This window comes from Lactuca sativa, chromosome 5 (genome assembly GCF_002870075.4).
Source record: "Lactuca sativa cultivar Salinas chromosome 5, Lsat_Salinas_v11, whole genome shotgun sequence".
NCBI lineage: Eukaryota > Viridiplantae > Streptophyta > Magnoliopsida > Asterales > Asteraceae > Lactuca > Lactuca sativa.
Genome location: NC_056627.2, coordinates 223,116,016 through 223,131,370, shown reverse-complemented (window position 1 = coordinate 223,131,370; position 15,355 = coordinate 223,116,016). Strand labels below are relative to the sequence as shown.

At 36.8% G+C, this 15,355-nt stretch overlaps 1 protein-coding gene across 1 annotated transcript; it reads right to left on the bottom strand.

Moving 5' to 3' along the window:
- Positions 1-5,315: 5,315 nt before the first annotated feature.
- LOC111878182 (uncharacterized) lies at positions 5,316-6,598 on the bottom strand. Its single transcript, XM_023874694.3, has 3 exons — positions 6,350-6,598; positions 5,938-6,254; positions 5,316-5,720 (listed from the first exon to the last, which is right to left on the bottom strand). The coding sequence occupies exons 1-3, from the start codon at positions 6,417-6,419 to the stop codon at positions 5,394-5,396; spliced, it is 714 nt and encodes a 237-aa protein (XP_023730462.1). The 5' UTR covers positions 6,420-6,598; the 3' UTR covers positions 5,316-5,393.
- Positions 6,599-15,355: the final 8,757 nt, after the last annotated feature.

Here is a 15,355-nt window from a genome sequence, read left to right as displayed (position 1 = left end):
ATTGATACAATTCGGAAAGCGTGGAATGCTAAATCCAAGATATGTAGGGCCTTTCGAGATTCTCGCTAGAATCGGCCTTGTAGCTTACAAACTTAAACTACCTCACGAACTTAGTAACGTACACCCTACTTTCCACGTTTCGAACTTGAAAAAGTGTCTATCCGATGAGACACTTGAAATCCCACTCGACGAGATCGAGATCAACGAGAGCCTCAACTTCGTGGAAGAACCAATAGAGATCATGGACCGAGAGGTGAAGCAAACGAAGCAAAGCCGTATCCCGATAGTGAAGGTTCGCTGGAATGCCAAGCGGGGACCTAAATTCACTTAGGAGCGCAAGGATCAAATGAAACTGAAATATCCTCATATTTTTACTTAGTTATTTGTATTTTCTTAAACTATAATTTTGGGACGAAATTCTCTCTAACGGAGGGATGATGTGACAACCCGGAATTTCTATCTTGTAAAGCCAATCAATTTAATCAAAATCCAGACTTGTATCTGCTATCTTTTTAGCATTGTTTAGGGTCTGTTTGAGTGTTCTAAGCCTAGTACATTCAAGGATTGTGCCTAGGGATGTTTCCAATACATGATTAGTTGTTATATACACTAATTATATACATATATGTGTCATTATATGCTTAATAGGATCCTTTTGTGCTCAAAGCATCACTTGGCATACTTAGCATCCTATATCGATCTTTCATTCGAATCACTCACTATAGGTGAGTTCATACCCCAAAACTTATCTTTTAAATGATTTTAAATGGTTTTACGGGGAGGGGGAATACAAATAGAAAACATTATAGTTATAGTATCAATCACATGTGATTTATAACTATCAAACAAGAGGATTTCTTATACTTCAAAGCTGTGTTATCAAACAAACTGTTTCAAATCATTTTATAAACTGAAATCAAGTCATCAAAAACCATTCAAATGGTTAAAACTCTTTTATATAAACTCTTTATTGTTTTAAAAAACTCTTTTAAACTTATGTGTTTTCAAAATCATGTCTATATAGATATAGTTATATAAATAAGGTTGAAAGGGCTTAGGACTGATAACTCATTTTATTTACTGTTCCTTGTTTGTTTGTGGACTTAGGGTATCAGTTGTTTGTCAGAGTGTCGTTTGAATCGTAGTTATATATCATGTATATGTATGTAGATATAAAAGTTCTTCCAATCAGTTCAATACCTTTGGGTAGCAAAGGTGTACAAAGATGATCAGTCATTCAAACAACAATACTAGTAAACTATAATAGGTATAGTTTAGAGGATTACTACTCACTATTTCTAGAACAATGAAACTTACAAGTGTCAGTTCATACATGATTCAATTCAAACATACTATAACAAGAACAGAAAGAACATACTATACACTAGAACATAAGGAACATACTATACACTAGAACAGAAGGAACATACTATACACTAGAACAGAAGGAGCATACTACACTAATACAAGAACAATATAACATTAATGTGAGCCACTACTTCATGGCATGGCAATATACTGTTGTGTCATGTTTTATAACCAGAGTCTCCTGGAGGAAGAGCGTGAGTTTGTGTATAGATCTATACGAGATTGATCATCCTACACCTTGCTGCTAGCTACAGTGGGACCTGCAGGTCTACGGATGACGAATGTCATACCATTTCGACGTCTTTGATCGTCATGTTTTACTAGTCAATCAAGTATGGTTATAATCTCATCACATTTTACCTTAATTAAACAATTGGTTTAAGGTAGTTAGTACAGCGGTAGTTACTTTATACAATACTACTGTACATCTTCATTTTCCCATTACATTCATATAGTGATCTTCTCACATAAACGAAAATGTAAACTATTTTATGGTAATGATAGTCATACTTGGGAAAAACACTCACTTTTACAAAAGAACAAACATACAGAACAATCGGGTCTTGGTAGAAGACTACATTTCACTATAAGTAGAAAATATAGGATTTTCTAGGAGATACAAACGTTTACATCAAACACTTACAAACATTTACATCAAACACTTTCATCAAACTTATACAAACATTCACAATAAAATTCTTATGAACTCACTAGCTAAAATGTTGATCTACTCTTTCAAAATAATTTGTATTCTCAGGTTACCAGTAGACAGGTACACTGGACCAGGTTTTTGAGAAGACGGAGCACATTCGGGACTCGTCTTTTATTTTGATTCATATTTTGGTGTCTTTCAAACTATACACAGAGCACACTTGTATTAAATTATATTATTAATGCAATGGATGATGTTGTTGCTTGTTTACTATTGTTCATTGTTATGATACTGTACATGACATCCTCCGCCCCCAAACGTTTCCGTCGTTCAGGTTTGGGGGTGTGACAGATTGGTATCAGAGCTTTGTTTATAGCATATTGTGACATGAAATGATTATGAATGAAATTTGGATATATCTTGTAGGTTTTGTTACTGTATATGGAAGCGATTGCATTTATAATGCGCTTTATTAGTTACAAAAGATATTTAAACACGAAAAGTTTAATTAGTTAAAGAACAACCATTTGAAAGTTTTTTTATCAGGGATCATCGCTCTATAAATGATTGTTATTGTTAAAGTATGGGTTTTCCTATTTGAAAGTCATTGTACAAATTAAAATCAAGCTTTTAGAAAATTATAATCACTCAACTGCCTTTGATTTTTCAAAAAGTAATCATATTACAATGTCAAAAGTTTTAATAAGATGTCATTTAGTTATGATGGGCCACTTACAAACTTGAAAATTAATATTCTAATGTTTTTCCTAATAATGCAAGAAATCATAAAATCTACTTATTTTTCATTATTTAGTACTTATTATATCTTGTAACCACACTAAGATTTACCATATAATGCAAGAAAATTATAAAATCTATAGCCGATACCTTTTAAGGTTGACTTTCGGAAGGAAATAATACATCCATGGAACCATCCAATTACTGTAGAAAATTATATCCCGATGCAATGCACGGGTATATTGCGTGTGTGTGTGTGTGTGTGTGTATATATATATATATATATATATATATATATATATATATATATATATATATATATATATATATATATATATGCGCCAGTGTAGCTTCATAAATTGTTGACAAGTTTGCAAAAATGGTCCCTCTGGTATGCAAATTTTTGGGGTTTTAGTCCAAACCCCGAGTTTTTTTGGATTCATGGTCCTTTTGGAGTGGTTTGTATGTGAAAATATTCACTCTGAAAATTGAAATGACTATAATACCCTTAGGTTATTTATTTTTCATTTTTCTTAAAATTTAATATTTATTTATTTATTTTAACAATTAAAAAAATAATAAAGGACCTCTCTCTCTCTCTCTCTCTCTCTCTCTCTCTCTCTTTCTCTTTTTTTATGGCCGGTAAACAAACAAGATCATGGCTGGTCAACACCTTGTGTGCGAGATTCAGCACTCCACTTCAACATGTAATTTATTAGTAGAAGCATCCCATTTCTGATATACAACCCAAACCAATGAAAAATTTTCCTTTGTTACCTGGACTTCTAAAGATTCCTTGAAAATTGGACATTAAGATTGTTGTTATCTAAAAATAGAGGTGATTGTTGCTGGCCTTAATTTTAATTGGAGAATATCTTGTAAATCTGTGCTTGAATCATCACCCAATACATGCCTTTATTCCTTAATCCATCCTCTCAAACAGCTCTCATGCCTGTTTGTTTCTGATCATCTCAACTCATACCTGAAATTAAGATCACGTTACTGGTAAAAGAAAGATGCTAAGGAGGATGTCGATAGAGACGATGATCGGTAGGGAAAGGCGGGAGGCTAAATATTGAAGCACTATGAAAATTGATAGAAAAAACAAAAAGAACTTTCACGTGTAAAAGTTATCTTCAGGGTATAACAAAAGTGTAGATTTATATATTCCTGGACACTTTGAGAAGTTCACAAGGCTCCGACTCCAGTTTCACAATGCTCTGGTGGGTTTGGTTCTTTTTGTGGTCCATCATCATCTTCCTCCACCACCTGCAACTTTGATTTTTGATTTGGGTTATGATCAGTTCTTGAACACATAACAGGTGCATCTCGATATATCCTTTTACCCCTGAATCAATCGGAGCAGATCACTAGAATACCTTTAGAGATCTCACCGGAGAAGTTGCCACTGGATGAAGATGAAGTAGCTGCTAGTAAAAGAGGAGTGATGTTTTTTATTGTCTTCTATCCACTCATCTCGTCTTCCATGTCCAAATCAACGACCTTCTCTGATGTCCAAACCCCGTTCTTCATCTTGCACTTACATCCCCTCTCACCGCCTCCTTCTGAAATCACCCATCAAGAACCCTTTGTACTTTCATTCGTCACCTGCAGATCACACAGATCCTCCATCTCCCCCTTTAGCTCTATCAATAAAAAAACCGAATCGAGTACCAAAACATTTCTCTTTCCTTTCGATAAACCCCAACACACCATCAATTTCGTTACTTTCGTATTATCATCCTTTTTGCTAATATGATTTTTAATGTCTTTGAGTTATAGGTGAGGTGGGGAGAAGAAGATACATGGGTTTTTTTCTTAGAGAGAGAGAGAGAGAGAGAGAGACCGAAATTAATTATTTATTTTCTTTTTCATTTAAATTAAATAGAAAAAACATAAAAAATAAATCAGAATAGCATTATAGTCATTTCAGTTTACCGATGCATCAAATCCACAACGAAAATAGTTCAAAATGACCATTAATCCAAAAAAAATCAAAATTTGGACAAAAACCCCAAAAAAAAATCATACTACACCCACAATTTTTGCAATTTTGTCTAAATTGTTTTGTTTATAACTTTATAACATAGGACCCACCCGATCCATCATTTGCATGACCCATGACCTAGATGAATCAACTTACTTGTCCCGGCTTTTTGTCCACTCGTAGTACACATAAAGATGTCGATTGATAACATGTATTGTTCTCATTTCGTGTTCAGATTTAAAATTCAACACAAAATTGCTACTTATTAAATAAATTAAAAATTATTATACGTTTATCTTTGTCCTGTTGTGCTTTATTTGTATCGTATCGTGTTTCTTTTACATTTAAATTTAACGTGACGTGTTAAATAAAAATCATGTTAAACTTATCGTGTCTAGTGTTAAACAAAAATCCTGTTAAACTTATCGAGTCTAGTGTTAAACAAAAATCATGTTAGCAGGATTTGACAACCCCTATGTACATGAGGTATTAGGTATGTGTTACTACATAAACGCCATTAAGATGATTGTTAGGTCTAGCAAGGTTCATTCAACTGTAAAAATCAAGTGCTTTTAATCCTAAAACAAGATGCAATTTTCTTAGAAAAAAGTTCCAAAATTACAAATTTCTTTTAAACAGATGCTAAAGCTAGCAAGTTTTGCCTCTAGATTTTCGGCGACGTTTAAGGTTTTTCGAATGTTTTTTCCTTTTCGTCACAACTTTCTTATCGGAGGCTCCTAATTTACATGATTTGAGTGAGCTCTCCATTACGCAGTTCTTGGTCTTTCCGGTGTGGCTGGTTATCAGGCAAGCTGCCTTGGCCTTGTGTTTCTTTCCGGCCAGATGCTCCTGAAATCCCCGCTCACTCGTTGCGGTGACCTCACAAAGAGCACACTTCAACTCGCTTCCTATCTTTCTCGAACTGTAACAAAGCTCAGTTGAACCTCCTGAAAGGGTTGGACCAAAGAGTTTTCTCTGCAATAAAAGAGAACTAATGATGTTTACATCAAATTATGAGTCGATAGATAAACCCTGGCTAGTATTTCAAGTCAAACAGCTTAGGATATTGTTTTTCCTTCTGAGCATGTATACACAATATCGATTACGTAAACATGATTGTAGTTCCATTATTTTGTTACTTGTTAGATATATTAATGAATATTTGGTCGTTGACAACGACAGGACTTTTGACCTCAGGCGACTGTGGAACCCGCTTGAAGGAAACCACCTCCAATTCCCGAGATTCACCATGAAGGGCAGCAGGATGAAACCAGTTGTGGTGGCTATGCGGCGGCTCTAGCATGAGCGACGACGAATATCCCAGGGAGCTCTGCATTGCCATCATCTCCCGTTCCATCATGAGTTCCTTTCTAACTTCAGCTTTCAAAACTCGCCTCCGCTCCGCTTCCTCCGCCAATATCTCCTCTCTGATTATCTTCTTCTCGATATCACGGAAAGTCTCCGACCTTCCGCCACCGCCGCCGGAACTTCTTCCGTTCAATAACCCCTCTGGAAAACCCATAGAAATAACTATAATGCAAAAGTAAAACAACACCTGCGATACTCAAACAAAATCACCAAATCGAATTATCCCATTCACGTACCTTCCGGAGCCCGATGGGAGAAGTTAGGCGTACGATAAAGTTGATCGAATCCTCCGAATCTGAACTCCATTGTGACAGAGATGTGCAATAGATGGTGAAAACTAGGGTTTTGATTGAAACTTATATTTCTTGGGGAAGATTTGAGCAGCAAAGAGACTTCCGCCACGGGCGAGTACTGTTTTTACTTTTTGAAAAACCAAAGTGATGTCAGTGGAGGGCGTGTCAAATACGATTCCAAACAGAAGATTTTTGAAAAAAGTTTTCACGTTGGATCACGGTTTCGAATTCCCATGATCCGGAAGTAATTATGTTAGTTTTAATTATGTTTTATTTATAAAAGGAAAATTTTAGAATACCCGTTACCCGAATTACCCACCTGATTTTTCCGGGTAACGGGTAAATCGGATATCGGGTTAATTTTTTCGGTAAGTGGGTAATCCGAATTTTTTTCAGGTCGGGTAAAGGGTAAGTTGTTTGGGTTTCGGGTATACCCGATTACCCGAAATATATATAAGAAATAATGTCCCTTTATGAGTTTATCTAACCCTTCCAATTCTCAAATCTCAATTTCCCTCGTTGAGGCTCGTTCTATTTTCCCCACGTCAAAAACCCCTCGTACCTCGTTCACTCTTCGTTGGTATTCGTCACCAATGGATGACTATATTGAAGTAGAAGATGAGACGATTGAAGTTGACAACTCAACCAATGATCAAGTTCCACAAGGAAAATAGAAAAAAATAAATAAATAATTCAACCCAAGATCGAAAGTTTGGAAAGAATACTTGATATTTCAAATATTATTGAGTAAAAAATCCCAATGTTCAAAGTTTAGCACGACATACTTATTTCATTACATTTATTTTTAGGTGCCATTAAAATATTAAAAAAAAAAATTAAAATTGGGTAATACCTGAATTACCCTTACCCGACCCTTTACCCGAATTACCCATACCCGAATTACCCGAATTTAATTTGGGTAGGGTAACAGGTAAATTTTTTTATATGAAAAACCCGAATGACCCGACTCGAATTACCCGAAACCCGAAAATTTTACCCGATCAACACCCCTACTATGGTCATCTAAAATTAGCTACTTTTTCTAATGATCTTTTAAATTATTAATAATAAACAAAGAATAGAAACAGACGAACAATTATAAATTAATATAAATCATCAATGATAAAAATATTTAAAAATTAGATTTTTTCCGGAAATAATATACAAATTGTAGGTGATTTGTCTGCAATTTCATGTTTTGTAGTTGTGGTTTGGTGTGGTTGGGTTGTATTTTGGACTTATTTTCGGACTATATAAACCCTAAATTTTAGAGACGAGATTCACTTTCACATTTTTTTTCTTTGATAAATCCTTTGAATTCTCTCCGATGGCCAAAGATTGATATATATTCTTCCGAAAATTCTGTAAAGTATTTATTTATTTCATGTTTTAATTGTGTTATATTAGGTTTTATACATTTAGGAAATCACATCTACCTAGGAGTAAAACGAAGCTAGTTGGCTTGAAATCTCAAATGTAAATATGTTAGGTGAGAATGTACAAGTCATTGATTCATATATTATGCATATGTTCATAGGTGTTTATTTTTTATGTGAATATACAAGTAACTGATGCATAACTTATGAATCAGTGAATTATACATGTGATTGTATGATGTACCAGGTAAAAAATATACAAGTCACTGACGCATAGGACATGCATTGATTTTATGATGTAGACATGCATCGATTTTATGATGTATCGGGTGAGAATGTACAAGCCATTGTGTATAAGACCTACATTGGTGTCTTGTAATTCTTTTTTTTGCAAAAATCTTTTCATTTTTTATACGTTTTGTTACTTTATAACATTATGAAATCTCATGTGTAAATGTGTTAGGTGAGAATATACAAGTCACTCATGTATACATCATGCATAAGTGACTTGTATATGTAGGTGTTTATTTTTTATGTGAATATACAAGTACATGATGCATAACTTATGCATCAGTGAGTTCTACATGTGATTTTATAACATGCCAGATGAGAATATACAAGTTGCTAAAGCATAAGAAATGCACTGATTTTAAGATGTAACAGGTGAAAAAGTACAAGTCATTGATGCATAAGACATGCATTTTGTGCGTTGTATTTTCTTTTTCTTTTTTTTGCCAAATTCTTCTCATTTTTTTTTATACATTTTGTTACTTTATAACATTATGAAATCTCATATGTAAATGTGTGAGGTGAGAATATACAGGTCACTGATTCATACATCATGCACCGGTGACTTGTATGTGTAGGTGTTTATTTTTTATGTGAAGATACAAGTAACTCATGCATAACTTATGCATCAGTGATTTCTACATGTGATTTTATGACGTTATGAGAATATGTAAGTTACTGAAGCATAAGAAATTCACCGATTTTATGATGTATCATGTAAGATGTACAAGTCATTGATGCATAAGACATGCATTTGTGCCTTGTATTTTCGATTTTTTTTGCCAAAAATTCTTCTCATTCTTTTTACATTTACTAGTTTATAACGTATGATATTTAATAGTAGTGACTTGTACACTTTTTTTAATTATATAATTTTATTTTACATGATATTTTCAAGTTACATATATTGTAATTAGATAGATAATTGTTTTGTTGCGTTAGAATGTAGGCGTGATGATCTTGGAGTAACTAAAAGTTAACATTGATGTAAATTCTATAATGTTGGATGTTTCATCCGTCGAGACTTACGACTTGGGTTGCTAGCTTTAGGTGAGTTTTTTTTTACTATAATATGTGTGAAATTAGATATCCTTTATATGGTAGGATGTATGTGTAATGTTAGTGTACATATATGTGATTAGAGTAGCATAGTCTTTTGTATGTTAATTAGATGGTTTTATGGGATGATGGTGGAACTGTGTGAGTTCATGAGTTCTTAGGCCCAATAGGTGATATGGTTGAACAGTGTGAGTTTGTGAACATACATGTGCTATGGGCAAACAGTATGTGTGACAACCCGAAAGTTCCATTGTACGAACATTATCTATTCAATAGAAGCCAGTTCAGTTTCAGTGATTTTCATACTTTTCCGAACAAGTTTGTGTATATTAGGGTTTATGTTTTAGGAGATATCAGGAGAGTGGATGCTCCTGGTTGTGTGAAATTTGGGCATTTCAAGTTTCATAATGTTACAGTCCTGTATCCAGAATAAAAATATTTTCTGTCAAAATATTCCAGGACTATAAATAGTTTTCTGAACTAAATAAATTCATTATTTACAATTCCAAATAGAGAAAAGCCATATTCTCTCTGACGGATCTTCGGGTTTTCATCCCATATTGTGAGTCTACTTTACTAAATGTGTTTCAATACTTGTTAGATGCTTATTAACATCAATAACATGCTTAGATTACAAGATCCGGGAGTTTACCGCCCAAGAACGTTCTTGGGGAGTAAACTCCAAAATGGAACATAAAGGATTCCTTGTCCCGATTCCTTGTTAGACAACTTGTTTAGGGGTTAGGGTATGATCTTTATAGGCTAGAAATCATCCAAGAAACACAAGTTATAGGAGTTTACGACCAAGGAACTTCCTTGGGCCGTAAACCCCTTTTCAAGGGCTTAATGTGCCCTAAACTTCCTCTTATGCTTAAAGACTTTAACCCTCAAAGGCTTATGCTTATTTAAGACATCTAAACCCTTCAAAATCATAGATTTGTAGGAGTTTACGGCCAAGAACCCCTCTTGGGCCGTAAACCCCTTTTTGTAGGGTAAAAATCATTCCAAGCACACCTTAGGCCTTAAGAAAATTTACCTTGAATACTTGGGACTAGAATGGAGAGTAGACAAATAATAATCACTCCTTGAAAGGAGTTTACGGCCAAGGACCATATCTTGGGCCGTAAACTCCAAGTGAAGGCACAAAAGTGTGCCTCTTGTCCCCATTAGCCTTAGATAAATTCATGGAAGCCATCCTTGATGTTTAAGAGCCTCAAAACAATTAAAAGCCATCACCCCATAGGAGTTTACGGCCGTAAACTCTAGGGTGAATGGACTTTAGGCCGTAAACTCCCATATGGAGTGTTCTAGAGCCTTAAACTACTTCATGTGTTATTCCAACAAAGCTAGGAGTGTTCTAGGATCAAGATAGCACCACAAAACACCCAAAACCACCATTTGAGGAGTTCACAGCCATAAACCCATGAGTTTACGGCCGTAAACTCCAAGGTGTGGGGTTTGTTGGATGGTGAACTCCTATACAAGGCCATTTGATGTTTCAAACCCTTTTGCCTTGTCCCGTAGCAACTTAGATGCAACCATTTGAACCTTAAACACTCATAAAAGTGTTTACATGTTTCCTAAGTGTCTTAACTTATTTATTTAAGTTATTATTTGTCTAATTAGTTATATATATGCTTATTATATGATAACTAGGCTCGTGCGTGTAAACCAGTCTCCGTTTGCCACCTAGCACGGTATCCGACACTGCAATTCAAACGACTCACCACAAGTGAGTTCATACCCCTTGAATCAACCTTTGAAATGATTTTAAATGTTTTAAAACACTTTATGGGGGGGAATACAAGTCAAATACTTATAACTTATTGCTTCAATCACATGTGATTGCATTTAATCACATGTGATTAATAACTAGGAAAACAACGATTTTTACCACTGTTCAAACTGTTTATCAAATTGCTTTACTTTGAAATGTTTTACAAACTGTTTTACTATCCAAACTTACTTATAGACTGTGATTCAAACAAATGCTTCTTATACTTAAACTGTTTTATTAACTTATGCCTTCAAATTGTTTTATAGATCGACATCAAGTCGATCTCCTCTTGAAATCATATTTATGCTTCAAATGTTTTATGAAAACTTATTTATGCTTTTATATATTCAATTGCATGCCCATATATGTATAGATGTATAAATAATGTTTAAAGGACTTAGGAAGGCCATCCGCCCTATTTCCTTTTCGCGCCTTGAGATGTGGTCTGGTGGGATTTCGGGTGACCATCCGAAGGTCGTTTCAATATTACTTATATATCATATATACATTTATAGACATAAAAGTACTTCCGTATTCATACTCATCAGTACCTCATTAGTTAGTTACCGTCTGGGTAACACAGGATCGTACATATACAGATATACTAGAAACAAGTACATATACAGATATACTAGAAACAAGTACATATACAGATATACTAGAAACAAGTACATATACAGCCATACTAGAACGAGAAACATTACATATACATAAATACGTAATAATTGTGATCCACTGTGTCGGAGCATGCCTTAAATGTCATGGCCCGAGTTGTAGCCAGAATTCTCTTGGAGGGAGAGCGTGAGTTTGCGTATAGATCTATACTGGATTGACTATCCTACACCTTGCTGCTAGCTACAGCCGGACCTGCAGGTCTGCGGGTGCCAAACGTCATTTCTTTTATTACGACCATTCATTATGTCGTTGTTACCAGTCGATAGCATGGTGCAATTTATCACATTATACCTTAATATAAATCCGGTTTAAGGTAGTAGTATTTAGTACCATAGTAGTCTTATTATACAAAGCTACAGTACTACAATGATTTACCCATTACATATTTTAGTGATAACATCACTTAAGCATTTATGTACAAACTATATTTTTATCAAATGATAGTTATACTTGGGAAATTACACACTTTTACAACAGACAAGTTTACAAAACAGTTTAGCCTTGGTAGAAGGTTACTTTAATAGAAAATATAGGTTTTTCTGAGAGATTCAAACTTTTACAAACACTTTCAAACATTTACTTACATTTTCACAAACTTATACATTGAGACAGGTTCAAACGTTTTTACAAGAAACATTGACACTAAAGTACGCATGAACTCACCAGCTTAATGCTGATAAACTCTTTCAAAAAAACTTGTATTCTCAGGTCATCAGTAGACAGGTACCGAGGCCAGCTTTTGAGAAGATGGAGTGCATTCAAGACTCATCTCATATTATTTTGTGTTACATTATTTTGGTGTCTATAACTGTACAGAACACACTTGTATTAAAATTATATATTTAATGCAATGGATGATGTTGTTTACTTATTTACATTTACTGTGTTGTGATACTATACATGACGTCCTCCGCCCCAGAACGTTTCCGCCGTTCTTGGTTTTGGGGTGTGACAGATTGGTATCAGAGCATTGTTTATAGTGAATCAAGTATATCAACCCATAAAAGATATACTAATCTATAAACCCAAATGGGATTATAACACTCTGACCAAGAGTCTATACTTTAAATAATAAGATATTTAATTAAGTATACTAGTCTGCATTCATACTAAAATCAGTGTCACAATGACAAGAACAAAAGTATTACGATTGTTGAAGATCACAAGTGAGCTCGGGGATGTATGGTCAGTCCTGGGAATGGCATAGCCTGATCAACTATGCTAGTCCTAGGAGTGATTAGCATATGCCCTAGAATGGTTGTGATATGTTAACAAGTCTAAAAACTTACCAACAATACCACAAGAAGATCAGTAGAACTTAAACTTAAAATACTATAGGTGTATTTTGTGTTACTAGTTACACGTATACTATATTCTTATACCTCTCTTCTCGCGTAGATCTAAATGGCTGGATTCCATCATGGCGACCCATACTTTCCCAATGAAGGCAATGTCGGGTGGATCGATGAAGAGCCCGAAGATGATCATCCAATCCCTTTGGATGATCACCTCGCAGAAGGCTTTTCAGATGGATCTGACTCCGAGCCTGAAGTCAACAACCTACCGCTTGTAGGTCAAGCCCCGAACAACAACCCTCGACCAGCATTTCCAGGTCCTACTCCCATGTGGGCAAACGACTTAAATCGCTGGAGTGATGAGCAGGGTCAGCCCTTACCATACTTTGGAGACCGAACCTTTTACAACATCAGCGATGGTGGCTCTGCTGATAGAGTTCTGCCGGTAATCATCCGCAGAATAGCTCGTAATGTCGAGCAAGGTCGAGCAGCCATCGACCGGGTCATGGAGATTGATGCCAATTCAGGTGTCAATACAGTCCGCATCCGCCGTCTTGAAGAAGACATGGAACGGACCCGGAGAACCAACGAAACTCTGCAGCAACAGCTGGCTGCCTCCCGTGCTGAAGTCTTAGAACTTCGAGCTCGTCAGAGAACTCAGGACCGACATCTTCAAGAGGTGTTTCGCCAAGTGTCCGACCTCAGGGCTCGCCCGAGAAACTCCCATCGCCATTAGATGATGTCTAGTACATCTCTGTCTTTTGATTTAGGGATAGCCTTGAACTTATGTGCTCTAAGTAGCACTTGTCTGTAAAATATTCCTAACTTTCGATACTCTAATTAGGAATCTAGGACTGTCAGTCTTGTCCTTATGGTATGATGTAAGACCTACTGTTAGGTCGATTTTCCTTGAACTTATTACATCAGTAATACCCGTACTATTGAAATCTATCTAATCTGTGGGAAAAATTTGTACACTTGTGTATTCCTACTAATATTTCTTATTGTGATTTCAAGCACTCATTCAAACTGTTGGGCTATGGTTAGTTAGTCCATGGGTCACTCTCACGTTGCTTACAAATTGATTCTTATCATCCTTCGTGTCTTTATAAACTTATATCTGAAGGATGCCTCCTCGCAAATCTCCCAGGACTAGGAATAATCCTGCACCTCCACCGCCTCCACCACCTGCGGTCATCGATACTGCAACCCTGAATGCTGCCGTAGCTGCAGCAGTGGCAACTGCCATGGCTCAGTATCACTCATCAGATGCCAGCAGAGGTGGAACCCCTGTGGAATCTATTCCGATCGAAATCCCTGTACGCTCAAGGGAGTGCTCTTACAAGGATTTCACAAACTGCAAGCCGAAGCCTTTCTATGGCACCGGCGGAGTCATTGCTCTCTCGCAATGGTTCGAGAAGACTGAATCAGTCTTCAAAATCTGTTCGTGCCCTGCTGCATTCAAAGTGAAATATGCCGCATGCACCTTCGAGGATAAAGCCCTAACGTGGTGGAACGGCCACGTCAAAGCCCTAACTCTCGTCGTGGCTAACGACATGGGCTGGGCAACGATGAAGGACCTCATGACTGAGGAGTACTGCCCGAGGGGCGAAGTCCAGAAGTTAGAACACGAACTCTGGAATCTGACCATGAAGGGCACCAACGTGATCGCTTACACTGCCCGCTTTAGCGAACTGGTGGCCCTATGCCCCAATATGGTTCCCACTGAAGGGAAAAAGATTGAACGGTATGTATGGGGGCTAGTGCCTCTGTACCAGGGGAATGTCTTAGCATCCAACCCCGCTACCTTCGACAGTGCCAAGCGATTGGCACAAAGACTCATTGACCATGGAGTCAAGACCCCTGCAGCCACAACCACCCTAGCCATCCCAGAACCCTCCAAACCCGCTGGCAACAAGCGGAAATTCTGGGATGAGAAGAAGAAGCAACGAGCTTCAAAGAAACAGCAAATCGTAGCAGTACATGCTGCGGTAACCCCTACTGCTGTTACTGCTCCGGGGAAGCAGTATTCGGGAAGTTTGCCAAAGTGCAACAAATGCAACTTCCACCACAACGGCGCCTGCCGTGAAATGCAGTGTACTAACTGCCACAGAAAAGGACACACCGTCCGATTCTGTAAGTTCCCGACACAACCAATCTCCCAAGTTCCTGGCTTTGGCGTGAGCCCAACTTGCTATGGATGTGGCGAAGCAGGCCACTTTAAAAGGGACTGCCCTAAGGCGAGGAATACTGGAGGAGCAGGGAGGGTACTAGCAATAGGCCACGGGGAAGCAGTCGCTGACCCGACAGTGGTGACTGGTACGTTCCTCCTTGATAACTCCTATGCATGCATTCTGTTCGATAGTGGAGCGGAGCGAAGCTTCGTAAACCACAAATTTGCTCGCATGCTTAAGCAACAACCACACGCACTTAATGAACAATTCACAGTAGAAATGGCCAATGGGAAAACTGAAAGTAC

What these genes read in the sequence shown, in the direction of transcription:
- LOC111878182 (XM_023874694.3), bottom strand. Translation starts at nt 6,419, where the DNA reads ATGGAGTTCAGATTCGGAGGATTCGATCAACTTTATCGTACGCCTAAC. An exon ending in CTCCCATCGGGCTCCGGAAG is followed by an intron (nt 6,255 to 6,349) that starts GTACGTGAATGG and finishes TGGGTTTTCCAG; the next exon opens with AGGGGTTATTGAACGGAAGA. An exon ending in GGGTTCCACAGTCGCCTGAG is followed by an intron (nt 5,721 to 5,937) that starts GTCAAAAGTCCT and finishes CTTTTATTGCAG; the next exon opens with AGAAAACTCTTTGGTCCAAC.